This window comes from Apteryx mantelli, chromosome 4, assembly GCF_036417845.1.
Source record: "Apteryx mantelli isolate bAptMan1 chromosome 4, bAptMan1.hap1, whole genome shotgun sequence".
Classification (NCBI taxonomy): Eukaryota; Metazoa; Chordata; class Aves; order Apterygiformes; family Apterygidae; genus Apteryx; species Apteryx mantelli.
This window is the reverse complement of record NC_089981.1, coordinates 610,087-635,928: the sequence shown is the minus strand read 5'-3', so window position 1 is coordinate 635,928 and position 25,842 is coordinate 610,087. Positions and strand designations below refer to the sequence as shown.

General features: G+C 56.2%; 3 protein-coding genes across 5 annotated transcripts in view; 1 reads left to right on the top strand and 2 right to left on the bottom strand.

The window, feature by feature from the left end:
• The window catches only part of KDM2A (lysine demethylase 2A), a 54,219-nt gene extending 40,340 nt beyond the window's left edge, over nucleotides 1-13,879 (bottom strand). The window contains exons 1-3 of one of the 3 annotated variants that reach the window (XM_067295734.1): nucleotides 13,815-13,879; nucleotides 13,377-13,404; nucleotides 11,663-11,767 (exon numbers count right to left, since the gene is read on the bottom strand). In XM_067295734.1, coding sequence (XP_067151835.1) covers nucleotides 11,663-11,767; nucleotides 13,377-13,404; nucleotides 13,815-13,834 — 153 coding nt within the window. In that variant the 5' untranslated portion in view covers nucleotides 13,835-13,879. The remainder of the gene's footprint in view (nucleotides 1-11,662; nucleotides 11,768-13,376; nucleotides 13,405-13,814) is intronic. The other 2 variants (XM_067295735.1, XM_067295737.1) reach the window with 2 other exon arrangements.
• A 1,225-nt stretch (nucleotides 13,880-15,104) lies between these two features.
• On the bottom strand, nucleotides 15,105-17,921 carry RHOD (ras homolog family member D). Its single transcript, XM_067295354.1, has 5 exons — nucleotides 17,540-17,921; nucleotides 16,756-16,843; nucleotides 16,276-16,385; nucleotides 15,746-15,880; nucleotides 15,105-15,621 (listed from the first exon to the last, which is right to left on the bottom strand). The coding sequence occupies exons 1-5, from the start codon at nucleotides 17,684-17,686 to the stop codon at nucleotides 15,454-15,456; spliced, it is 648 nt and encodes a 215-aa protein (XP_067151455.1). The 5' UTR covers nucleotides 17,687-17,921; the 3' UTR covers nucleotides 15,105-15,453.
• A 4,286-nt stretch (nucleotides 17,922-22,207) lies between these two features.
• LOC106493400 (mas-related G-protein coupled receptor member H-like) lies at nucleotides 22,208-23,290 on the top strand. The gene has a single exon (XM_013953443.2). The coding sequence runs from the start codon at nucleotides 22,267-22,269 to the stop codon at nucleotides 23,182-23,184; it is 918 nt and encodes a 305-aa protein (XP_013808897.2). The 5' UTR covers nucleotides 22,208-22,266; the 3' UTR covers nucleotides 23,185-23,290.
• The last annotated feature ends 2,552 nt before the right edge of the window (nucleotides 23,291-25,842 follow it).

Sequence of the window (25,842 nt, the reverse complement as noted above, 5' to 3'; positions counted from 1 at the left end):
GGTTTCCCCAGCACACGCACTACACAGTCAGGCAGATGAGCATTATCAACTCTGCTACCCCTTTTTGCTTTGCGTAAAGCAACAGAGCATCCTAAAAACTGAACAAAGGAGACCAAACTTCTCCAAAAAGGGAGGCTTAAAAGTTACATTCACTTCTCCAATTTCCTCCAGATTCAGGCTGGATGTTCCTTCGGTCACAGTAGGACTTTAAAATGCAAAATCCTATACTTCTCTCCTCCCACAGGAAACATTTTGCACACAGGTTCTCAGAAAGTCTGACTAGACACCTGCATCCGTCAGTGCATTGTGGTTCAGAGTTGGACTACGCTACGTGTGCAGGAAACAGCATTTCCATTCCTTGATCTGAGGAACAGTGTCCTATGCCAGCTGGGAGAATCACCACTCTTCCTATTAGACAACTGACTTCAGCAGAGAGCCCAAGTTTGTTCTCTAGGCTCCCTCTGCTGAGGGTGGAGAGAGCGCAGCACCTCCAGAGAGGGATTTATCTCAGTTTTGAGGTATGGCTCAAAGAGCAGCTGACCTGATCTAACAGTCAGTCTCACCCAGCCAAAAGGGGCACTTCTCCTCTGCCCTCATCTTCCCTAGGACCATCTGCAGCTGTAAGACCTCACCTCTCCTTTCCTTGCTCTAGTTCTGGCACACGCTGGTGAGTCACTTTAGCTTGTTACCCCTGGCAAGAATTAGTCTGGTGAAAGAGAACGGACAGTTTTCTTCCAGGCTGGTGAGCCTAAATGAATCACTGGGTAGAGAGAGCAGAGCCAGCGCAAAGGAGGGAAACAGCCGCCTGCATTCAGGGACAGGGGTGCAGCTGATCTAACTGTAGATCAGCTCCGCAGAGCTTTACACCTTGCTCGGACAGGCAAAGCACCTCTCTCTCCACAACATGGTGAGAGTTTAGATGACTAGCTCAGGTTTTTCAGTGAGGAAGAACTGATCCTCTGAACTTCCTACTGTCCCAGTCCAGCTCTGTTGAAATCCACAGCCTTGTGCTGCTGCAATTCTGTCCCATCACACAAACCAAACAAGACCGGACCATGGGAGTACTCGGACAGCAAAAGCACAGGAAGTGTTCAGGTTTGCACTGCATTCCCGCTCAGCTGACTCTGTCTTTTAAAGAGGCTAGTAAAGGGCTGTCTGAACTGGAGGCTAAAGGGCCTACGATGCTTATGAAGAAGAAGGAAAACAGTGCAGGGTCATTGGGAAGTACACGGTCAGTTTGTGAAACCTTCTTCTGGGAAGGAGATTCCCCCTGTACTCTGCAAAGTGGTACCAACACTGCACACGCTCCCTCCCCCTTTGCTTCACAAGATGCCCAGCACCTGCCCCTTCCTTACTCCAAACAGGGCAAGGGAGCTTAGGAGTTCAGCGACACATAGAAACGTTTACGTGTTAGCAGCGCGTTAGAGACTCTTTGGCAGTCTAACCCTAAAGGAGCATTTGTTGCCAGCCCTCTGATTTCCACTTCCAGCTGCTGCAGTTTGCTCCCAAGACCATAGTTCCTGGGAGCCAGGGGAACATAGGAGAGCAAGAGGGAGGCAGGGCACCACAGGACTGGAACAGTGCAGGCCAGCCTTTTTTTTGGCAGGCTTCTCTGCTCCTCCTCTTTCTGCTCCTTCCTCCCCCGTCAGCTTCTCTTTCTCTCCCCAAGTCCTGCAGCACTGCCTCTACCCTCTCAGCACCATCGCACTGAAAGTTAAGGCAAGGTAAGATGCAACATCAAAAAGGATCATCCCCTCTCCACATCTCACTTGTAGCAAGAACGTGCCTCACCAGCTGGGATCTGCTTCTCTAGATAACAATTCCTGCCAAGCAACTTCCTGATCCTTCTCCTGGTGCCTTTTATCAAGCAACTCCTCCTCTTCCAAACTCTCCCAGGACTGGCTAAGACACGACAACGTGATTCTGCAGTCAGTTCCCAACCCTGAGGACTGGTACTAACAAACCACAGACGACAAGCGCACCCCGCGCTGAGCCTCTTCCTTGCCAAAAAAGGTGCGTGTGTGGGGGGCTTTTTTAATAGTCTTTTGTGTACAGTGTGATAGCTAACACATGCAAGATCCAGGGAAAGACAAAACACAGTTCGTGTTTACTGTGCTACAGGGAGGAGAGGTCACCACTCTACCCATCACCTCACTGTGGATATGACCTGTTCTAGTTAACAGGAATAAAAAACAGCCCGTGCCTTTCCACCCTCCTCCCCTCAACAGCTTGCTCGCTCACACACACACACACACACACACACACAAGTACGTCACATACAGTGCTGTAAACCACACCTCAGCTCTTTTGGCAGCAAGGATGCAACTCAGATTTGCATCCTTCCTGGCACCCAACCTGTGTGGAAGCACTATAGAGAGCACACCTTTCCTTTAAACTGCTGCTGCATGAGAGTAAATCCACCCGTCTTTTCGTACTACCCCACAACTCCAGGGCAGATCCCAGCCCAAAGCCTCCTTCAATTTCTTTAAGTTCCTGGAATTTCCACAGGGATTCAGAGTCCCCGGACAGCCAGTTCATACTGTTTACCACCACTGTTGTTTCTACAGCAACGCAGATGCACAAACAAGGCCCTGCAAAGCCAGAGGAGAGAGAAATCCAGTCAAATGGACCCATCTCTTCCCCATGGCCGATTCAGAGGCTACATTTTGCCCCCAGTTTTATCCGAACCACCTCAAGCGCAGACACAAGGCAACAAGCAACTCCTGTAGAGAGTTATTCATCTTTGTCACCTGGTTCACAGGGAGAAGAGGTGAAGAGAGAGAGCTGTCACACACAAAACTTATGAGTTCATCCTACCCCTTCAGGTCTCTCCAAATTAAGCTGCAGACTGTATAAGCAGAACTCCTTTAGCATCAGTAATCCACAGCCATTCAAGCTCATTCTCATTATGGCATCCTGGAGCCTGTTGTTTCCCCATCAGGCTAGCAGGGACAGTGATGGGAGAGTCCATGTGTTCTCCAAGTGAAAGTTAGCCACTGTGGTCCAACTGTTTGCATGTAGGCTACCTCCAGGTGGGTCTGGGTCGCATGGCAAAGAGCACTTCCTTACTGCCTGAGATGCAACAGGGAGAGGGCAGAGCATTTGCTCCTAGAGCTGCTGCTTGTCAACGCTGAAGGGACCTGAGGGGTAGCCGAGTTAGTGAGAGCAGGAAGAACATGCTCCTTCTCCTTGGCCCTCAGAATCAGGTGTCATTAGTGTCCCTCCCAGGGAAGGTCTGAAGCTACCTGAAGCTGGACAGCACCCGCACAAGGAGTTGAGATGACTGAGGAACAGGAAAGAAGAGCATACCAAAGTGCCCTATGGCACCCAAGAGGCTAACACCCTGCCCTGAGCCCTCCAGAAAAGGAATCAAGCCTGGATTAGCATGAATACTCAGAGAGTAGGGTTCAGCTTGTACTTCAGCTAGACTGAGGCATCAGTTAATCATGATACTGGTTTGATTTTTTACTGACAAGCTTTTTGATGATGCATTTGTACAAGTGCAATTGCAGATATTTTCTTAGCTTCAGCTAAACAGTCATGTTCCATTTCCCAAATGGGGACACGTGCTTATCCACTCTTCCCCCTTCCCTTCCAGCAGATCACTCACTGCACACATTTCTGTCTGTTCCCCCCCACCCCAAGAATACCCAACCTAAACAAGATCCCAACAAGATACCACGTTCTCCAAGCTGACTAGAAACAACATTTCCAATTCTGAGAAAGGTGCTCCCCACCCTTCTTGTCTCCCAGTACTTTTGACAGCTAGTGTCTTTGATACCTAATTACAGGCCCTGTCATTCAACCACAGGCTTTGCTCTTCCACTCTGCTCTTTTGCTTTTCCCAAGGCCACCAGACAAGATCCCTCTCTGTTCTCAACTCCCTCCCAACCAGGACCACAAACAGGCAGGATATCCAATGAGGTAGTTCTGCTCAGCTGTGATGACTCTTGTTCTCTGAGCACACAGGTACATATTTTGGTGCAGCAGCTGCCCCCTACTAGCTCCTGGCACAGGGCCACAGTGCAGGTGCGCTGTCCACTGTCACAGCCAGGCAATGAAGCTCAGCAACTGCCATATCAGCGTGATATGCCATGTTCCTCCCTACCCTTTACCTCTTCCACTTGCCCAGAGATGACCAGGTCTGGTCATCCCAGGCTCACCTCAGGTTTTAACTTCTTCAACCCAGATAAAACCAGATCAGGCATTGTGTAAGAAAGCCTGTGAACTAAGGAGGCAACCCTGGCAGCAAAATGGGCTTTCCAGAGTTCAGGCTACCTGTTTAGAGCTCACCTGTCATTTCCTTCTCTGGAATCAGCAAAACCCTTCTGTCACCAACAGCACTAGACAGCTCACCCTGAAGGTAGGCAATTGCTTCCCCTCATACATTTTCACAGAGGATAGCGTTGGCACACCAACTCATTTCTCCACCTTCTGAGCACCCCGCCACTGCCCCCGTTTCTCCGAGAGAACCACCTGGTGAACTGCAACCCCTGCCTGGGTGGCTCTTGCCATAATTATCCAACAATAAAGGGGCAGTAGGGGCAAGGGGGACTGATCTCCTAACTTGTTAGCGCCACCTCCAGCTGGGATAACCCCATAAAAACCTATGCCTGCTCATTAAGAAGAGACATTGATGAAACATGAAATTTTGTTTAAAAACTCACAAGTAACTGCAAGCGCTCCTGTGCTGTCTGGTTGATAGCTCAGTCAGCACTGTAGCTTCCAGGCCACACTAAAGGACAGCCAGGCTTGGGACAGTAAGAAATCAGCAAAGATATTTACCTCCTGCATTCCTCCCTGCTGTTGAGAAACATCATCCAGTCCACTTTGGGGGATGTATTCTCTTTGGGACCAGAATGGTGCCACATCTTTCAGGATCCACATGCTCACAGGGGTTTATAAAGCTTTCCAAGAATAACCTTTGGGAGCTGCTAGCTTCCACTAAAGAGCAAACCTCGCTCTTCCCAGCCCCTACAGCTGCCCAAATCAAATCTGACCAGAGCCCTAAATTATTTAGAGATCAATTATCACACCTGGGTTATTTGGAAAGACTCATTTGTAGTGTCTCCAGTTTGAGGCAAAGGAGGGCAGGAGAGATTAATTACCCTACTCACACAGGTCCTGTCTAGACTAGGAAATTGAGGTGTGTCCAGCAGATGAGGTTATGGCTCGAGATGAGCAACATTTGGCCAGACGGTCTCACTTTGGGCTTTCCAGCAGACAAGTTCTTAGTCCTTTCAGGCAACGTGAAGAAGCGCTGCTTGACAGGGTAAGTAATTGCCAGTGTCAAATTTCAAGAGTGTGCGTGTGGCACAACTACCTAGATTCTCACCCCAGTGCTTGTGGCTCCTCCCATGCTTTGGTACCTCCAGCTGCCCACACTGGGATTCCCACCCCAGCACATCCGTACAAGTCCTGAATCACTGTGACCAGCCCTGGAAAAGCCAGTATCTAGCAGGACTGGCCTCTGAAGGCCAGTAAAGATGACAAGCACTAGACAGAGCAAAGGATTACTACTTGCTAGTGGGCAGTGTTAGGAGGAGCACAAACAACAAGCCTGGCTGAACACGATAGGAAAGCATTACTCCTTGCATCCCACAGCTGGGAAAGCATGAACCATTCAAGATAGAGCAAGGTCAGCTGCTTGAACAACATAGGGGAGGGCAGGCAGCCTGCATCCGCCTCTCCCCTTCTTCCTGGGCACGAGCAGCATCCCACCAGCCTGCAGCCTGCTGCCTCCTGACCTTCCCTGCACAGCTTTAATGCCATTTCTTCCCTTGGTCATATGAGGATAAGGGCTGGAACTTTGTCACGTTTGTCACGTGAACACCAACATTCATGAGCCTTCCTGGCTCATGGATTGTCTCCTGCCGTTTGACAGGACTGCTCATCACCCCATCCTGCAGGAAAAGTTTGGTACTGCTGATACAGATGACTTGGAAACCACAAAACTGGAGCCCCTGTGACTCTAGGCACTGGTCAGAGCTAGTCCTGCTGCCCCTCAGGCCTGGGCAGTACACATCCGAGCATGTCCGTAGCACCACATACCACAGTACGCACTGCTGCAAGAGAAACCTTCTCCTCCACGCTGCCAAAGTCTCATCCCTCAGCTGATGACTCCACATACCGTAAAGCTCATCTGAACTCTCGCCTGGGGAATAGTGTGGACACCAACATGCAGGGGCAGGTTAGCTAACCCTGCTGTTTACAGAAGAGGCCTCAGTTTTTGGCTGGTGGCGATAGGCCTCCTCTCAAATTTCACATAAGGATTTGATCAGAGGGCAGGGCAGGCCAGGGCAAACACTGGACATGGACTGCCCTAAGCAAAGGGAGAGACAGCATTTCACCATACATTTCCCCCCGATACTCCTGAGCATCCAGAGCCTTTATGCGGGGTGAATCTCATCCTAAAAAGGCCTGTTTCCCTTTTTTTTTGGGGGGGGGGGGGGGGTGACACAAAAACCTCCCAAATTCATAACAGGGGTGCCACTGTGCCCAGCCAGGGATGGTCACTCTCTGCGCGCGCACCCTAACACCTCAGCAGAGGAGCTGTGGCTGAGCCCGAGACTGCCTGCCACAGGGCAGCGCATTACCACGGCCCCGATGGAGGGTGCGGCTCCACCACCCGATCTCTCTAGCAGCAGAGCCAGTTTAAGAGGTTCCTACCCCACCCTGTCTCCCCATCTCCGCTTGCCGCCTCTCCACTCTTGTCAGGTTCGCTGGTGGGGCAGCTCTTCCACTAATCCAGCACAGAAAACAATTTGGAATAGGTGTCTCCCTGCCAGCTTTCATCTAGGGCATGATCCGCAACCCTCTGGAAGCAGCACCCGTCTCAGGGGCATCAGCTCCTGAGGCAACTACAGAGGGAGGGAACCTCTTAAACCAGCTCTTCCACACAAGCAATCCTAAACTGGAACCACACCCTGAGATAAAGCCTGCTGACTTGACAGCATCAGAGACCACGACCCGTAGGTTTTCTCCTTAAGGTAATTACACTCACCTGCTATGCTTCCCCCCCCCACCAAGCCATTCTGAAGTGATCCAGCACTGCTGCTCTTCATCCCTTGCCCCGAGTGTTGTCATTGAAAGCTTACAGCACCACTTCAGTGATGAGCTAATCCCAACTCTTGATTCATGGAGTTTGCTAGTCTTAATTCACAATATAGACCTCATAGAATTAGTCCCTGGAGAAGGCAGAAGGTGAGATTTCTTGACACTTCCAATACCCAACACGCCCATCGTTTGCAGAAACCAGCTCAGCCCTGCATCTACGCTAAGGGCACTGGCTGTCAGCAAACAGCCTGTGGATCAAAGGAAGAATTTTTTGCTTGTGCTCCTTGGGAGTCTCGCCCCCCCGACCCCGAAATTAGATGTTCCCACTGATATGAGACATGCCAAGGCCAAAAGCAGCAGTCTCCCCTCTCATCCCGAAATCCACTGGCCAGCACCAACATTCCTGCATTACCAACAGTCTCTCAGAGAGCCTTTATGACTATACTACTGGCTTATCTAGGGAAGCAGGAGGGTTGGCCTGAGCAGACAGAAAAGAAAACAACCCAACAGAGCCTCACCAATGGAAAGAGATTCCCAGCTTGGCAGTACTCAAATGTGGCTCTAAAACACACACATTGGATACTAAATTAGAGGGCAGCAATGTGTTTAGCTGGAGATTCATTCATTGGGAGATAGAGAGCCAGTCTCAAGAATTCCCTTGCAGAAGAACAAAAGCACCAGTAAGATAACAGCCATGCACGACACTGAGAAATTGCTCCTCGGCTCCATGAATTCACATAGTTCTGGATGGGTAAATGGGCTTCATGTGGGGTGATCACTGGAGTAAATGAGAAATCCTTCCTTGGTGGAACATCACACAATCAGTCAATGCTGTTACCAGAAGGCATGCACACCTCAACTCAGAGGAGCCATGCACGTCTTCAGAAAAATGTTACGTCAAACCACCCCCTGACAGCTGTTTCTAGAGATGTACTGGTAAGTCTATCTAACAGCTCCCAAACGCCACCAGGAGATTCCTTCCCTGCTACCCCTCCTCACACCTGAGGATCTGACACGCATCTAACCTTACCAAAAGGTAAACAACATATAACATGCAACAGTTTCTCCTCAGAGTCTCAAATCAGCTCACAAAGGTCCTGGAGAACATCAGAGTTGGTACAAGGGAAAAGATGTACTCTGAGAAAACAGTTTGGAGAGCCTGAACCAGGCAGGGTATCTGACCACTGCAGTACCAGATCAGCTGAATTTCTTTTTCCCCCAGGACTGTTAATCCTTAGCCAGAGCTGCTCAGGTTGCCACTCCTGCCCTTAAGAAGTTCAGGCTTCAGGTGCCAGTGTGTCCTTGGCCTCCCTGCGGGGAGCTGGGCAGCCTGTTGTGACATGGGCTGGGTGAGACCACCAAGTGACAGCCAGCAGACTTCCAAGTCACAGAGAGGGACCATGAGGTTGTTAGTGCCAGGGGCTGGACTGTCACCCAGGCCTCAGGATACAACAGAGCATTTCGGATCCTTGATTAAGGCCTTATAAATGTGCATCCACAGCTTATAAAGCCAGCACTTCAAAACAATCTCTGAAGTCCTGCAGTAAGATATACACAGGCTTAGTAGAAGACTACTCCACAGTGTCTGATGAGTCCCATCCTCCATTACTCGCAGAGTGGGGAGACGCAGCTCGCCCTTTATGTGGGGAACACAGATGTCCCTTAACCATTGCCACGCTTTCCCCTGCTTAAGCAGCATTGTCCATAGGCTGTCTTCCCCTACCCACATTGGCCTCCCAGAATTTGCTGGCACACAGCTTTTTCCCCAGTTTAATCGCTTCAGATGGAAGCGAGACACCCTTAACACCGATAACGTTGTGTCCAGATGAACTCAGCCAGACTTATCACCTCGGGAGTCATGGATTTATGGTTTGAACTGAGAAGCAAGCACAGTTAGAGCAGTGCGACCCACCTAATGTGAATATTATTATACTGTAGAGAGATGTGTGAACTGGCAGAGAACGCTTGCAGGAGTGCAATTACATCCAAAGCAGAGGTGAATTTCTTATTACAACCCAGATGCCTAACCAATACTGATAAATCCATTTAAAAAACATTCATAGATCAGATCTTCACTGAACAAATGCAAAGTAACAGTATTGCTCAGGACACAACAAACAGAAAGCTTGAGGCCTTTTCTACATCCTGACTGGTTTTAAGGCTGGGATTACACACCAAGAAGACTCTGCTGGTGTATTTTTTTTAATATATATATTCTTTTGCTAACGGGCCCACATTGATGCCCAGTTACGCACAAGGGAAACTGTCACAGCAGCAGAAACATATGCTGTACTACCAATTCCCTGTTCCCCTACCCTAGAAGTTTTAATGCAGTCATATTAAAATCATCTCCCAAGATCAATGCACCTGTGGGAGCAGAATATTCAAATAAATCATAATCAGATCATTTTACCTTCCTGGATAATTCACCTATGATGCCTTGTTCCGCAAGGGCTGGAAACACTAGCTAAGGGAACAGCTCACCAAACCTCAGTGAGATGAGTTGTTGAGAGCATGCATCTTAGAAAATTTTTTTAAATGGTCCATCAAAAAAGGAGCTCCACTGGTGCAGTGAGACATGTTAACAGGTTGGCAGTTCCCAGGAAGACTGAAGCAGGAGGCATGAACTAAGCCTCACCTACCACACAAGGGTCATCCCTCCTCCTCTGGGCTTCAGGCCAGCAGGGACACAACAATGTACATGAGGCCAAAGAAGCCTAGGTGAGCCGCATCCTCTGCTTGCTACCCGTGCGCCTTTCCAAGCCCCTTAAGCACGCAGCTCAGCAGTGTGTAGCCATTTATCCAGCTTAGCATATTGTGCCGGAGTTCAGGCCACCTATGCTAGGACAGCAACTCCTCCTGCTATTTTTTATTTATGAGATTATAAGCATTTTTAAACTACTAAGTGTCCTGGCCAATAGTCCCATTCAACTGCACAGCCTTGCCTCTGTCCAGCCATCCCGAGTTACTTCAGCAGGGCCACAGCGTAGCTAAGGCCGTAGTTTAACTAAAACTTGAGCTTGGCATTGCCTCCAAAGGGAGCTACCCTGACATCCCAACCACTGGCTATAGAAACAGCTAGTTTCCAGCCAAATTGGCACCTTGAACTGTACGCTGCACAGTTGTGGGAACAAGTGCATCAGGATGAGGGAGGAGGTGGGACTGCTGCTTTCAGCAGCACTGCCAAATTAGAGTATCCACCAAAGCATTTGGGAAAAAACAAGCCATCTTGAAGGGTCCACAGACATACCAGTTTTTTTTTTTTTTTTTAAAAAGGAATCTCTCAAAAAGAAAAGATTAAAAACCACTTCAAATCAGAGTCACTTCAGTTTCCTGAAGTGGACTAAGAAGCCTGACTACCATCCGGTGTGACAACCCTGTCTGTAAAATGTGAATATGCAATAGATACAGAGAAGCACCAGAAAAAGGAGCAGGCCTTCAGTAAACCAGGTCTTTGGACCAACCACAAGCTACACAATATCTTTTCTTCCACAGCAACTACTGCTTAACAGCCGCTTAATAATCTCACTAGAAGATTTCCATCCCTAGACCACCTACAAGGCGAGTGCTGGCTACACTTCCTCTGTACCTTTTCTATGGCAAGGCACAGAGCAGCAACAAAAGAGCAACAAGAACTGTTTACTCTAGGGCAAAGCTTACCGCAAAGAGTATCACACTGTCTCTCACCAAAAGATTTCAGAGCATTAAAGGATAAAGATTTAACTATTACAGACAGTAGCTTGAAGGTGAGGGTACATATACCACGGTGACTTAGAGATGAACCCCATCACAAGCTCGACTATCACAGTGCTGGCACCCAGCCTTCTCAGACAGTTACAGCTTCCTCAAAACAAAGAGGAATTGACCTGAAGAAAACATACCAGCTTCTACTGCTTCCCCACCGGGAACACGGTCCTGCTCACAATCACCACGAATATCATCTCAGACACTCAGAGCAGCTGCTCCCAAGCTTTTCACAGTTGTGGCCCAACTTAGAGACCGGCGGCTTTGTGCGACCCCTGAACATTAGCACAAACATCAGACAAGCCCAGTTCCTGACAGAGCCTCATTAGGACCCTACTTTTGGAACAGCTCCCTCCAAAAGAAGATATCAGGAGAAGATACATGCACATGTGCACAAGCACAAGTAAAATTTGAGCTTTAAGCTGAAGCTGGTTTTCTCAGATTTCGCAGCATGCTCAAATCAAGTCCAGACCAACATAACGCGCACACACACTGTGTATTTCAGCTTCTCTGCTTGTTACAAACACATGGAGAAAACCTGCTGTGCAAGAAGCAACACTGACACACATTTTTATCCAGCAGCTTTCCGACTCATCTTATTCAGACTCAGCCCCCAACCCTCCCCTTCTCAGTAGCCATGTGCTGGGCTGGTGCCCTCCATTCAGACAAAGTTTGTTAAATGAACTGGACCCACCAAGTCATCTAACTCACTGCCCGCTAAGCTAATATCTCTGGGCAGGCTGTAGCTACGCACCTGAATGCCTTTTTTAGGTTGTTAAACCTGTTGCTAGTAAAAGCCTTTTCTTCCTTCAGTTGAAACAGCACTAAGAACAGAATTCAATTGGTAAGGGCCAATACTGACCAGTCTTTGGCTGTAACGGATCCTTTCTTCCTCGGGCTCCATCTCTGACTCTTCTGAAGAGAGCGAGAAGGACACTCCAGGGCTGCTGTCTTCCTCCTCCTCCTCCTTTGAAATCAGAGGGAAACAGTGAAGCAGAGCACACAGACACGAGACTCCTACAACCCTGATGTTTTCACTCAGTTTGTGAGTGATTCCACACCACTGTGCTGTGCTAGACCAAGGGAAAAGAGTGGATGAGCCCACCTCAACTTTAACACTCCCATTCTAACTTTAGGCATGACCCAGGGTAAATGACTTTACCAGCTGTTCTGTAACACGACATGGGCTGCAGGTCTCAGATCAGGAAAAGGCCTCCACACTGCACTACTTCTAGCACAAGTGGCAGTTAAGTTGGCCCACACAGGGGATATGAACCATGCAAACTGTGCACCTGCCGTTAAACATTTGATGGCAGTAGGGTAGCAATCTGCTTTCCCTAGAGTACAAGATTATATGTTAAAGAACCAAGTTGTCTAAATGACAGGATTGCTGTTCTCTGGATTTCCTGAACTACAGTACTCGGAAGGAGTAGCTATACACACACAGAATGGTTCCCATGTACCGTGAAGACATATGGAATCTCTCCTACATACAGTGCTTCAACATGGTTGCAGGTAGAGGACTAACTCCTGCTTGGAGAGGACCTAAGTGCTCAGATCTCAAAATCTGCCACCTTGTGACACCACTGCACTAACACGGGGAAAACCTCCCAAGGTGTCCGATGGCATCTAAACTTTTTTTTTTTTTTTTAAAAGGAATAGAAAAAAACCAAAGCCTAGGTATACTGCAGCTCTTCATCCCCATGACCATGTCTACGCCAGACTTTTGGGGAAGGAATCTGCCACCCCATGTAGCATTACAGAACCGCTACCGCAGCGCGGAGAAAACTTATTTCACCCCGAACTCTTCCGTGCTCCTCCGAGTACGGTTTGACAGCACAGTGGTTCACGTCCCGCTAACATTTCCCCCCACTCCCGCTAGCAGTGGCGTTAAGGACCCGGCTTTGCGGTTCAGCTAACACAGTTTCACTACACTGACTGAACTCTGTTTGTAAACACCCGGACAACCAGAGCGCAACACAGCCGCTCAAGACAAGCGGCTCGCGACACATGGCCAACCTCACCTGCCGGTTCGGCTCGCCCCCCGCCCCGTCCTCCCACCAGGCTACAGGCTAGTCCCTAGGCCGACCCCGCAGCCCCGGCCTCGCCCCCCAGCCCCCCCCCCCCCGCCCCGGGCAGGGGGCAGCTGCCGAGCCCAGGCGAGGAGCGGGGCAGAACGAAGCGGCGGCCGGGCCACGGCGCTCGGGATGTCAGTGCCCCGGTAGCTGTCACCCGGCACCGGGGAGCCCGCCCCGTCCTGCCGCCGCGGGAGGGCAGCGCGGGCCGGCCCGCCGCCGCCGCCTCCCCCCGGCTCCGCGGCCCGCCCTCCCCGGCAGCCCCGGGCAGCGGGGGCGGCCCGCCCGCCCCCTCCCTCCCTGCCGCCCCGCCGGGCCCCCCCGGGGGCGGCAGCCGGCTCCCGCCGCCGCCACCGCCGCCGCGCCGGGCCGGGCAGTGCAGCGCCGCGCGGCCCCTCTCGGGGGACTCGCGGAAACTTGCGGGCGGGGGGAGCGGGCCGGGCACCGGGGCCGGGCACCGGGGTCCCCCCGCCGCCGCCGCCCCCCGAGCGAGAAGCTCACCAGGTCTCTCCTGCGCCTTTGTCCTCTTCTAGCGCCGAGGCGGGGGAAGAAACAGAAGAGACGGAGGAGGAACCCCCGAGTCAGGCAGCGATCGCGCCCCGGCCCCGGGCCCGGCCCGGCCCGGCCGCGCCGCCCCCCGCGCCCCCGGCCCCGCCGCCCCCCGCAGCCGCCGGCGCGGCGGGCAGCGGCGTGCGGGCGCTGACAGCGCCGCCGGCCGCCCCGCGCCGCTGCCCCGCTCGCCCCGCGGGCCCCGCTCCCCGGCCCGGCGGCGCGTCCCGCCGCCGCCGCCGCCGCTCGCCCCGCGCCGCCGGGCGCCCCGCTGCCGGGCCGCCGCCGCGGGCCGCGCGCGCCGCCGCCACCGCCGCCTCGCCTCGCCTCGCCGCCCGCCCGCCGCCGCCACCGCCGCCCCCCCGGCCGGGACACCGTTCCTCTCCTCACACAGGAGCCGCCGCCGCCATTTTGAACCCGTCAGAGTCTCACATACACACTGACTCGGCCGCCGCACTGCGCCTGCGCCGCCCGCAACCTCCCCTGACCCCCCCGCCTCCCCCGGGCCGCGGCTCGCGCATGCGCGGCCGCCCCCCCCTCCGACGCCGGGCGCCGCGCGGGCGCGCGCGCGCAGCACGCACGTCGGCGGGCCCCGCCCCGCCCCGCCCCGCCCCGCCGGAGCGGGAGCGAGCGCGCATGCACCCGGCCGCGCACAAGCCCGAGGGACGCGGGCCGGGCCACGCCCCCTCTCTGGCCACGCCCCCGAGGGCTGCGCATGCGCCTGGCGCAGGGCCGCGGCCCGGTCGGGAGGGGCGTGGGGGAGCGTGGGGAGGGGCACGGCCGTGTGCGCCTATGGAGACCTGTGCGCCTATGGAGACGTGCTGACGCCCACGGGCTCCCCTCTGTGCAGCCCTCTGTACGTGTTTAGAGGCATATAGGCAGGTGTGTGCATGTATATATATATGTATATATGTATATATATATATATACACACCTGTGTGCAGGAATGCATGCCTTTATACACCTGTATGCATATCTGTACATGTGCAAGCCTATACACGCACACACACATATACATACATGCACACCTGCATATCTGTAAAGGCACTTAAATGTATGTATGTGCATACATGTATATGTGCATACTTCTGTATACAGGTATACATGTATATACATACATACATGCATACATGTCTTGATACACATAGACCCACATGTAAACAAATACATATGCATATGCACACCTACACACCCATGCACACATGTTTACAGATCTATACACATGTATACAAGGACATATATGTAGGCACACATATATATATACACATATACATACACTTTTGCATGTGCGCAGACACATATACATAGACATTCATATGCATATGCATACATACATGCATGCATGTAGACACAGAGGACACATGCATGCGCTTGCCTACAACCCTATACATGCATATATATGCACACCTATATACACATGAACAGACACACGTACATTCTCACCTGTATACATGCATACCCACACGTATACACACATACACACGCGCCTATACGCGCACGCGAGGCACCGCCCCATCCTGGCCGTGTGGCTGTTGAGGGTCCGCACTGGCCGGCGCGGGGTGCCCCGGGCTCCCCGGCATGCACCGAGCTGGGGCAGTTCTCGGCTGCGCCATGGGGATGTCACCGCTGCCGTGCCTACAGGGGAGCGCAGTGACCACGCCACGCGGGTGGGTTACGTGCTTTAATAGCAGCGGCGCGCAGGAGCCGCGCGGCGAACCCCGGGCCCCTCGCCAGCCCGCCAGCGGTGCGCGGGGCGCCGCGGAGCCGGAGCCGGAGCCGTCCCCTTCGGCACGTCGGCCCTCCGCAGCCAGACCCGCGGCGGGAGCACGGCGCCCGGCCGTACTGTGGCTTCCTCGCCGCTCGTGCTGCGTGGACCCCCGTGCCCGGGGACGGTGCCGCTGCGGGACGCGGGGTGAGCAGCTCCGGGCACGCCAGGTCCGGTTCCAGCCGGGAGAGACGCCGCTCCGAACGGGGCGGGCAGGATCCCGCCGGGCGGTGGGATCCCCGTGCCGGGGCTGCCGGGGGGAGCTCAGCAGAGCACGCAGCCCCGCTTGGGTCTCCTCCGGCGCTGGGTCCTCCGCGCGGCGCCGAGCGCGGCGCTGCAGGCCGCCGCGAAGATGCCCGCGACGTTCTCCTGGTACTTGGCCGAGCACTCGAAGTAGGACGCTGCATGCACCAGCCGGGCCATGGCCTCCCCCTGCGTGGGGCGGAGGGGGCCGTGAGACCCCCCGCCAGCCTGGCCAGCCCCCCGCCTTGGGGGACCCCCCGGCTCCCCGCCGGGCGCCTCGCCGGGGCTCCTCGGCGCGGGGCCGGCCACTCACCCGCTGGTAGGTGACGGGCTCCAGGCGGTCCTCGTGGAGCCTGCGCAGCACGGCCCGGTCCTTCCGCAGGTCGGTCTTGCAGCCCACCAGCACCACGGGGACGCCCTTGCAGAAGTGGTTCACCTCCGGGCACCACTGCGTGGGGCGGGAGAGGGCAAGAGGGATGTGGCTGCCGTGGCACCGTGGGCAGCGGGATGCGGGTCGCCCCCCGGCTCGGGCGAGCGGGCGGCAGCCCCAGCTTGGTGCCGCCTGCGTGGAATCGCGGAAGGGTTGAGGCGGGAAGGGACCTCCGGAGCCCGTCTAGTCCAACCCCCCTGCTCCCAAGCAGGGTGAGATAGAGCAGCGTGCCCAGGACCCTTTGCAGATGGCTTCTGAACATCTCCAAAGCTGGAGACTGCGCAGCCTCTCCCAAGGCTCTGTCACCCTCACAGTAAAGAAGTTTCTTCCCTATGTTCCACCTTCCCCAGGGAGGAGGTGTGGAGCAGGACCCAGTCCCCCCCCCCCCCCTCCTCGCCCGGCAGTGGCGCTACCTTCGTTAGGATGTTGTCATAGCTGCTGGGGTTGGTGACGTCAAAGCACATAAGGATAACGTTAGCATCCGAGTAAGACAGCGGGCGAAGCCTGTCGTAGTCTTCCTGTCCTGCCAGGCAGAGCAGCACGCCGTTAAACACCAGCTCCCGATGGGGCTGGGTCCCCACCCCAACCTGCTTTTAGCGGTCCGCCCCAGACTGGGGACCGTGTCCTGTCCCTCCAGCTTGGAGGCGGGTCTGGGCATGGGCAGGGCAACGCCGTTGTCCCCCAGTCCACGTGTCGACGTCCTCTGGCGATGGGAGGCTGGCTGGCTGTGGGTCCGAGCCCCGGTGTCTCATGCGTCTGCGCATGGTTGAGACGGAGCTCCCACAGCACGCAGACCCACGTGCGTGGGACACCCCCAAGCCCCGCGGGTGGCACGGGGCTGGGAGAGACCGTCTGCTGGGCACGGCTGCCTGCCCCGTCCCCTCCTGTCCCACCTGCTGTGTCCCAGAGGTGGATCTTCACAGGCTTGCTGCCAACCTGGAAGGAGGCCGTGTACTTCTCGAACACCGTGGGGACGTAGACCTGGCGGGACACGGGCGAGCGTGAGATGGTCCCGGGGAGCTGGAGAGCTGGGACGCCCCAAGGGTGTCCCCGGAGAGCTGCTGGGCTGCTCTCACGCCTCCAGGATGGACACCCCGTGCCGGCCCCAGGGCGCCGGAGAGCGCAAGCGGCCTCTGACCCGGAGCGAACGCTGGGCACAGCCCTCCAGCGCCCGCTGCCCGGCCGCGGTGGGCGCTCACCGCCCGGCCAGGGCTGCCGTCAGCCCCACAACAGGAGCCCTGCGGAGACCGGCTCAGCCCCGAGCGGGGCCACCGCCGGCCCAAGGCGTCCCCAAGCCCGGCGCGGGGACTCCCCCTCCTCCCTGCATCCCACTGCCCTTCCTCGGGCTGCAGACGGCTCCGCTTCCAGCCGCAGGTGGCTGGTTCCCTTGGCCTCCTCCCTTAACCCTCTCCGTCCCCTCCTCAGCGGAGCTGTTCTCCGTGCCCCGGCACGTCTTTTTGGGGGAGAAAGATGCCGTGGGAGGGCCGGGCCTTGGAGGCTGTGCCGGGAGGCGGTGACCCCCCTCCTTGGGGACGTGGCCTCACAGGGGACCTAGCGGGGAGGTGCAGGGTCTCGTGGAGGAACAGAGGGTCTCTCGCGCTGGGGCAGGGGCTGAGACGTGCCGGGAGCGGAGCGCCGGGGGCATCCCGGCCCCTGCAGCCGCGCGGGGGTCCTTACCTTGGGGAAGTCCCCTTTGGCGAAGACCATGAGCAGCGAGGTCTTCCCGCAGCCCCCGTCCCCGACGATGACGGCTTTGATCTCCGTCTCCTTGGCCTCGGCTGGGGGGGCCCGGGCCGGGCCGTGCCCCTCGGCCGCCTGCTGCATCGGGGGGGGGGGGGCAAGGGGGCACCCGGCGAAGGGGGGTCCTGCTGCTCTCGCGGGAGCGCCCCGGCACGGGGCGGGCGTCCGTCCCGGCCCACCCGGCTGCCTCTGCCCGGGCTTGCCGGCGGATCCCTGGCTCGGGGACGCAGGGCAGCGGGAGGCACCTGCTTCCGCCTGCCGCCCCGCGCGCGGCGTCGCAGGGTGCGGCCCCCACCCGCGGGCGTCCCAGCCACGCACCCAGCCACCCCACCCCACCCCACGCCGCGCCGTGCCGCTCCGCTGGGAACCGCCGCCGGGGTGCCGGGACGCCGGGCGGAGCGGCGATGCGGGTGGAGGGGCTCACGGCGCGACCGCTGCGCGGGCAGCGCAGGGCTCCTCTTGCACACGCGCGCGTCCCTCTTGCACACGAACGTGCACGCGGGGGGCCCTCTTGCACGGGCAGGGCTCCCTGCCGGGCGTGCGTGGCTCTGCGTTGCACGCGTACGGATCCCTCTTGCACGCTCGCCTGCGTGGATGGCTTCTCCTTGCGCACGTATTACACGTAGGGTCCTTCTTGCACACACGCACACACATATTCACACACACACATTTGCACAGCTCCCCCTCCATGCACACGCACATACGCAAACGCGCACACGCACACACACGCAGCTCTCCACGCGGCTCCCTCTGCAGTGTGAGCCCACCCGCCCCGTGGCTCCTGCCTCTCCGGCGATGCCTCTCGGTCTCCAGGGCCCCCGGAGCGAGCCTGGGGCGATGGCACATGGTGGTGCTGAGCCGGCCCCGGGCGCAGGCGGGAGGACTGGTGGGGTGCGAGAAGGCACCGGCAAAGCCGAAACGTCTGGCGGGCGCCGGTGGAGGGTGGTGCTGGAGGAGGGTGAGAATTTAGCACCGGGAAACTCTCTCCATCTGCGAGACCCAGCCGGTTGGGGGACGTGAGACTTCAGTGCAGCACGCCGGTGCTCCTCAGAGCCCCCCAGATCCTGCCCCGCACCAAGGACCTGATCCCACCTGCCGCCCTTGGGGCCTTCCCGTGGTCACCGAGGTCTCCCACTCGCCCGTGTCTCTGCTGCAGTGTGGGGGGCCACCCCCGCGTCCCCAACCCCTGCCCCTCGTCCAAGCCGGGCAACCCCCATGAATCCCAGCTTTTATTACCCCAGAGCATCTGCATGAGGCAAAGTTCAGGGCGGCGGGAGGTGACGGGGCCTGACTCACGGCTGGGTGCCACCTCTTCCCGTCACGCCAGGTGACGTGCCAGGCAGCTCCGTCCCTAGCGCCCAGCCCAGCGGGGACCCAGACAGCGTGGGCAGTGCCAAGCCGATGGTCTCTGCCCCGGTAATCCTGGCACATGGCTACAAAATCAAGCTTTGCTCAGGGTCTCACCAGCCCGGTGCTGTCCCTGGGGCCCCAGACGGTGGCATGGACCCCCATATGTTGACCACCCTACCTATGACCCTCCCATAGCGATCCTTGCTCGTCTCCCCCGAGACGGGGACCCTGGTACCCCTGATCTGGGAGAGGGGAGCTTGGAGGATGCTCAGGCACAACCGATTTGGGGTCTTTCTGGGGGGGCTGGTGGACACGGCGAGGCTTGGGGGAGCCACGTGCATTGGTGACCCCCTCCCCACCTACTCTCCCAGCCATGCCACAAAGTGCAGTGGGGGGCCCACGTGAGCTGGGAAGGGGCATTAGAAGTCCAGGCGGCAATTAGTCAGCTTAATGAGCTGGAAAAGCAGCTTTCTGCCCTTGCTGGAGGAGCAGAAGGCTCAGCAACGTCGTGGGGCCCTGGCCCTGCACCCTGCGTGCCAAGGGGCAATGGCAGAGTCCCATGTCACCGGCCCCAGAGAGCAGATAGGCTGGACCACGCGGGGACCCCTGCTTACCCTGCAGGGGTGTGTGTGTGTGTGCGCGTGAGTGTGTGTTTGGTCCCCGTCCTCCTGTGGGATCCCCGTCCTCCGGGGTGCCGGGATCCCTGCCAAGCTCAGCCCTTTCCCAGGGAACGTGTCCCGCTCTGCTGTGGGTGGCTGTGCTGTGGGGCCTGGCCAAGGGGGTCCCTTCAGGCTTCTGAGGTCAGCGGGGATCCCCGGGGACCTGCATCCCTGGTCAAAAGTCTGGACAGGTCCTCAGCCAAGCGGTGGTAACCCCAGAGTAGATGACCCCTTCAAGGTACCACTTCTTGCTCCCTTTCTCCCGGCCTTTATTTGCTTCTCCTCTTCCTCACCACAGGCTCTGACTGCATGCTGAAGGAGGAGACATCCGTAGGGACTTTTGCTGCTTCCCAGCCCAGCTGCCTCCTTCTGGAGGTTGTTTTTCTCAGCTGGGCACCTGCAAACCCACCCCTTCCTCATGTCTGCTCTGGCTCCTGGCAGGAGGGGGTGAGTGGGTGCTTCTGGGGGTATAGAGGAGCAGGGAGGGGCATGGGGGAGGATCTTGTATCCCAGGGGGATGGAGACGGAGGAGGTAGCCTGGGGTGGGCGAGAAGCAGAACAGAGACATCTGCCCGCAGGCTCTCCAAGGTTGGCCAAAGGTGCTTCCAGCTCCCCTTTTCCCATCAAGCCCCCCCCCACTCGCAGCTCCCCTTACTCCACCTCCCACCCCGCTTCCACCCCTTGGCGCCCACAGCTCCCCAGGTGAGGAAGGAGCAGCCCTGCGTGCTATAGGTGGGAGCTACCCTTTCGCTTTGCTTGGTATGTCCTCCCCGCAAACCCGTCGTCGGTCTTCACTGTTCAGCACATTTCCACGTTCTGGTGTCCCTCCTGCTCCCTCCCCATTTCCTCCTGCCCTCCAGCTCCCTCCTTCCCCAGCCCTCTTCTGTGGGATCTCTAAAGAGGGGGGGTGCTGTCACCGTGGTCACTGTTGGATGAATTGCCCTGCTGCCAGGGCCATGGAAGATTGCAGAAGGTCCAGAAGTCTCCTTCCTTGGCATAGGCAGGCCCTACCATGGGTGGCAGACCCCCCATATCTTTGCTGCCCCCTCTGCTGTGGTTCCTGCAGCCCCATAAGGCCAATCTGCCATCCACCCCCGCCCCCCCCGGGACCCGTGACTGAGGCCTCCTGCCTGCAATCACGAGGTCCCTTTCCTTGCAGACAGTGGAAGCGCGTGCTTCCCAGTGCTGCACAGGACCAGCCCACCCCATCCCATGCTAGCAGGCTGCATGGCAGGGCCCTTGGCCCCAACACTGCGTGGAGAAGGCTGCAGCCAGGCCATGCAGTTGTTGGAGGGCAGCAGTGATCCCATTTTGGGGGGAATATCTTAGACAGCAGTAATGGGGCTCTGGTCACAGTTATTTTGATCTTCAGAAATTTGGGGTGCTGTGACCTCCTCTGGATCTGTTACTCCAAAGGGAGAGGGCTGGTCACCACATCAAAGGCAGACAGTCAGGCATCTCGTGTCTGCAGCGGGTCTTCAAGTCATGGAGGATTTTCAGAGCGCGTAGTTCCTTGGGGAGCCTTTTAGGAAGGGAAAGGCACTCTTAAAGTGCTACCACCCAAACATAGTGCCTCATGTAGCTGTTCCCTGCAGGCTCCATACCAATTAGGAGAAACTTGAAACAGTGGTTCTAACATCAAATTCCTTGATGCAAGAGGAATGTGGATATGATACAGCACCGATTCACATGCTGGGAGGCTGGAAGGCAGATGCAGACAGTAATGAACAATCTCAGAAGGATGCCAGTACCAGAGCAGGGTGGGGGGAGAAGACTGGAGTGCAATACAACAATTAGCAAGGTGGTAATTATCAGTCTAATGAGATATCAGGTTGAATTGTAAAAGCATCAAGATTCTTTCACAAGAGATGTAACTGCTGCAATATTTGTCCTCTGGGGTATTCTCTCGGACAAAACATTTCCTTTCCAGAAAGACCAACAGAAATTCGATGAGGGAAGAGGCTCAGTGATGTAGCCTTTATCTGAAACTGCCCAGTGCTCTCTTACCACCTGACCTGTGATCTTGCAGAAACGCCCATGCAGCAGCATTATTTGGAAGGACACAGGAAACGATCATCTACCCAGATCTTCTGAGGACTCAGAGACCAGATTTCTCCTTATCTGAGAAGATTGAGCAAGGAGACCCGAAGGGAGGGAGCGTGCCCTGCTTAGATGTGGGAGAAGACCAGCTCCAGCCTGCTGTCTGGAAAGGTAGGGGACTGCAAGACTGAAGCTCAAGCTATAACGAGCTGCATTAGCCTTTCTGCCTTTCTCTTCTGAGTTTCCTCCAGCCCCCAGCCCCTCTCACCCACTCCCACACACATATCCTTCCTCTGGACATCTTGGAGCCCATCCAAAATCTCTCTTCCACATTCACCTCCCCGACCAACAGTGGTGAAGCAGCCACTCCAGCTGGTCACCTCCCCACCCGTCCTTTTGCCTCTGTGTCCTCAGCCCTCACTGCTTCCCCCATCACCCAGGACCTCTGTCCCCTGGACATGTCTTGGTAGCCCGCCGGGGGTCCTGCCTCTGCAGCACGGGGAGGAGGCGAGAGGCTGCACAGCTCAGCCCCCAGCATCTTGGAGTCACTAACTCAATTTTCTCTGATCACAGCCGAGAGCCCAGATCACGCCACCCAGCCCAGCCTTCCTGGGAATGGAGCTGAACCACACGTACCTGCTGCCTGCAGAGCCCACGATAGCAGACGATGAAGATTACAAATGTGCGATAGATATCTCTGATATGGCCCTGGACAGTGTCACGCTGCTCATCTGCCCGTGCGGGCTGGTGGGGAATGGGGCTGTCCTCTGGGTCCTTGGCTTCTGCATCCGCAGGAATCCCATCACTGTCTACATCCTCAACCTGGCCTTTGCAGACTTCACCTTCCTCCTCTTCATGCTCACCTCAGCCCTGTTAAACATCCTGGACAACATCTCCTGCTTCCCTTCAGAGTTCCTGAGCTACCTGAGGCCACTTTGGCTGCTGTCCCTCCGTGGCTACAACATGGGCTTATATCTCCTGACAGCCATTAGCGTTGAAAGGTGCGTGTCCGTCCTGTGTCCACTTTGGTATCGCTGCCGCCGCCCCGAGCACTTGTCAGCTGTCATGTGTGCCCTGCTCTGGGCTCTTTCCATCTCTGTAATTGCTGCAGTGACTTCTCTCTGCTTGCTTTGCCAACATGAGCATTGCCAGCTGGCTCTCATCTCCATGTATGTCCTCAATTTCCTCATCTTTGCCCCACCTATGGTCATTTCCAATGTGATCCTCTTCATTAAGATCCTATGTGGCTCCCAGCATCATCAACCCAAGAAGCTCTACATCGTTATCTTCCTCACAGTCCTCTTCTTTCTCATCTTTGCCGTTCCCCTCAGCATCTGGAACTTCCTACAGCAGTTTAACTATGTTTTTGACCAGTCCCAGATTTTTTTCTTGCTAGCCTGTATCAACAGCAGCATCAACCCGTTTATCTACTTCCTGGTGGGGAGCTGCAGGAGGCATTGCTCCTTGGTCTCTTTGAAGGTCGCCTTCCAGAGGGTCTTTGAGGAAACGGTGGTTACCACCATCTCCAGCTAAGAGACCGCTTTGGCCACGTCGGCTGCACTACCTACGCCTGTTTCGTGCTCAGTTGGCAATGAGTCATTGTGGCCCGTTCCTCTGGTGCCAGGGAGCGCAGCTCACCTTCCTCCAGCTGGAGCGTCAGGAGGCCTCCCTGTCCCAGGTTTGGACTGGCAGCAACGTCTGTTCTGCTTCCAGCAGCTGTTTTCTTCTGTTTGCTCTCGCACTCTTCTGCACAAGAAACCTAGCTCTCCACGGGGCGTGTTTTGTTTGGGATTCTGCTGCTTCCCTCTGGCAGTCCAGCTCTGAAGAGAGCAGGGAGAAATACAAAGGGTTTTGCTGCCCTCCAGTGTGAAAACAAGAAATCGGAGATTTCAGTGAACCTCTTCTGAGGCGATGCATTTGCTGCTCAAGGCAGTCTCTTGGGGAAGGAGTGTTTTGAGATTTGGTGGTTGAGGGGCTCTCTGCTCCCTCTCTGCGGCATGGCCCCATTGGCCCAGACCGGCTCCACAGGTACTGTTCCTCTGAACACAGATGTGCCCCAGAAAACTGTGTCCCTGTCCTGCATGCTGTCAAACAGCTCAGCTTCTGCTTCCCAGGATGGACGCTGCATTTGGAAATCCCAGACCCACGTTCAGAATAGGGATAAAATGCATTCAATGTCCTAAGCCCTTCTCCCCCATCCCACCTCCAACCCTGCCCAGGGTTTCCCATGCTCTGCTCTTCTCCTTCTTACTTCCAGAAACACTGGTAGGGCAGGGGATCTGCTGCCCGCTTGCAGTGCTCTGCTGATGCCCACAGCCCTCCCCTCACCCAAATACCCATCTCCCGTATCTCACTGCTGCTTGACATCAATAAACAGTGCTGTGCATCTCTGACCTGCCTTTTATTTGTGTCCAAGCGCTCACTAGGTATTGGGGGTTCACTGGGGGTTCCACGTGTGGCCAGGGACCCATCCAGCCTCATCGGCAAAACTGTGGGGTGAGAACCTCCTGAAGCATCTCTGGGACGTCACCTGTAACCCAGAGTGCAGCAGGCTGAGGGGCACCAGGCCAGCATGTAGGTACAGCCTAAACCTTCCTGTCACCTTGTTCAGGAGCCACATTTTGTTGGGGCAAGGCAACCCCGTGCCTGGTTTGCCCAGGGCCCACAGCAGGGCTCTTATCTCCATGTTCCCTTGTCTGTCCACTCTGAGGAGAGGCACTGATGAAGAGGGCTGTGGGGCACCCTGGGTCAGCCAGGCTGTCTGTCTCCTTGGCATCATGTTGGGTGCATTGAACTGTGGCCTCTGGGGAAAGCAGCTGCTCTGGGGAACAAGGTGGAGGCTGCTTGTCCCCACCAACACTGACCTAATCAGAGAGCCCAATGGAAGGAGACAGCACCTGGGGGACCTGAGGTGGGTGGTGGGTGGCTCCTCTGCCAGCCAATGTGGGAGTTTCCCCAGCTGGGGGAGAAACGTCCCCCCCCTCTGAAAACCCCTGTGCAGCAGCTTGGGGTGAGCAGGCCACAGGATGGCACCAGAACCTCAAGGACTCTCATGGAGGGTGGTGGTAGCGGGGCGCAGGATGTGGTGGGGCTCTCAAGGAGGGTGGTGGTGTGGGGTGCAGGACAAGGGGGGATGTCATGGAGAGTGGAGGAGGTAGGATGGGGTGGGGCTTTCAAGGAGGGTGGCAGAGATGCAGGACGCGGTGGGGTTGGCACTCAGTGGGACCTGATGAGTTGCCAGCCCTGAACGTGATGGAGGGCCAGGAAGTGAGGAGGGTAAGCGGTGCAGCTCTGGAGTGTCTGCATGGCAGATCGAGGAAGGGCAACGTCCCTCCCCTCTGCCCCCTAAACAGCAGTGGGGGAAACCAAGTCATGGCATGATGGCGCTTGGTCCCGAGGACATCTGACACACCTCTGCCCAGCTGTGGGCAATATCTTTCCACCCCCCTGCCCAGCTCCAGAAGCCCCTGAATGACACCTGTGCTGTCTGCTCCTCATGCCAGCTGTCCTGGGCAGGGTTGAGAACAGCTCTGTGCCTACCCTGGGGGCCCCAACTCAACCCACCCAACTTTACTGCAACCTTTGCAGAGGCACCAAAGTGAGGTTGGATCCATGGCTCCTCTGGATCCCAGCAGAGACCAGAATCTCCTGGAAGAGTTCAGTTTCTATCAGCTGCCCCGGAAAGGGTGCTGAAATTGCTACCGTGCTGGCCTGCAGTCAAGTGGCATGAAGCGTCCAGCCGGTGAGCAACGCCACCGGATCTTCCTCCATTTGATAGAAGTCCCTGTTGGCTGCAGAGCACCCACTCGGAGTATGGGAAATGAATCTTCAGTGCTCTGCTTTTCCTGTCTCAGTGTCCTCCCCTGTCGGGCTGTGGTATGAAAGAGGATGTCCACTCTCTACTGACACTTCCAAGCAGCTCCTCTGCATTTTTAGGGGCCACATGGGGCCCCAGTTTAGTTTTCCAAGGCAGAGGTGTAGACAACCCCTCCCAGCAGACAGGTGGGTCATGGAGCTGGTATTGCAAAAGGAGTCTCCCTGCAGCCCCACCTGAGGTGTCCGCAGGCAGTGGGATGTTTGCTTTAGGGCTTTCTCCTCTGAAATGTTGCCAGTTCATTTCTGAGGTCCCTACCTAACTTTATGCTCTTAAATGACTTACATGTCTGGCAGAATGGCCACTCTCCCACATCA

What these genes read in the sequence shown, in the direction of transcription:
- RHOD (XM_067295354.1), bottom strand. Translation starts at nt 17,686, where the DNA reads ATGCAGCAGGCGGCCGAGGGGCACGGCCCGGCCCGGGCCCCCCCAGCC. An exon ending in CCAAAGGGGACTTCCCCAAG is followed by an intron (nt 16,844 to 17,539) that starts GTAAGGACCCCC and finishes GTGTCCCGCCAG; the next exon opens with GTCTACGTCCCCACGGTGTT. An exon ending in CCACCTCTGGGACACAGCAG is followed by an intron (nt 16,386 to 16,755) that starts GTGGGACAGGAG and finishes TCTGCCTGGCAG; the next exon opens with GACAGGAAGACTACGACAGG.
- LOC106493400 (XM_013953443.2), top strand. Translation starts at nt 22,267, where the DNA reads ATGGAGCTGAACCACACGTACCTGCTGCCTGCAGAGCCCACGATAGCA.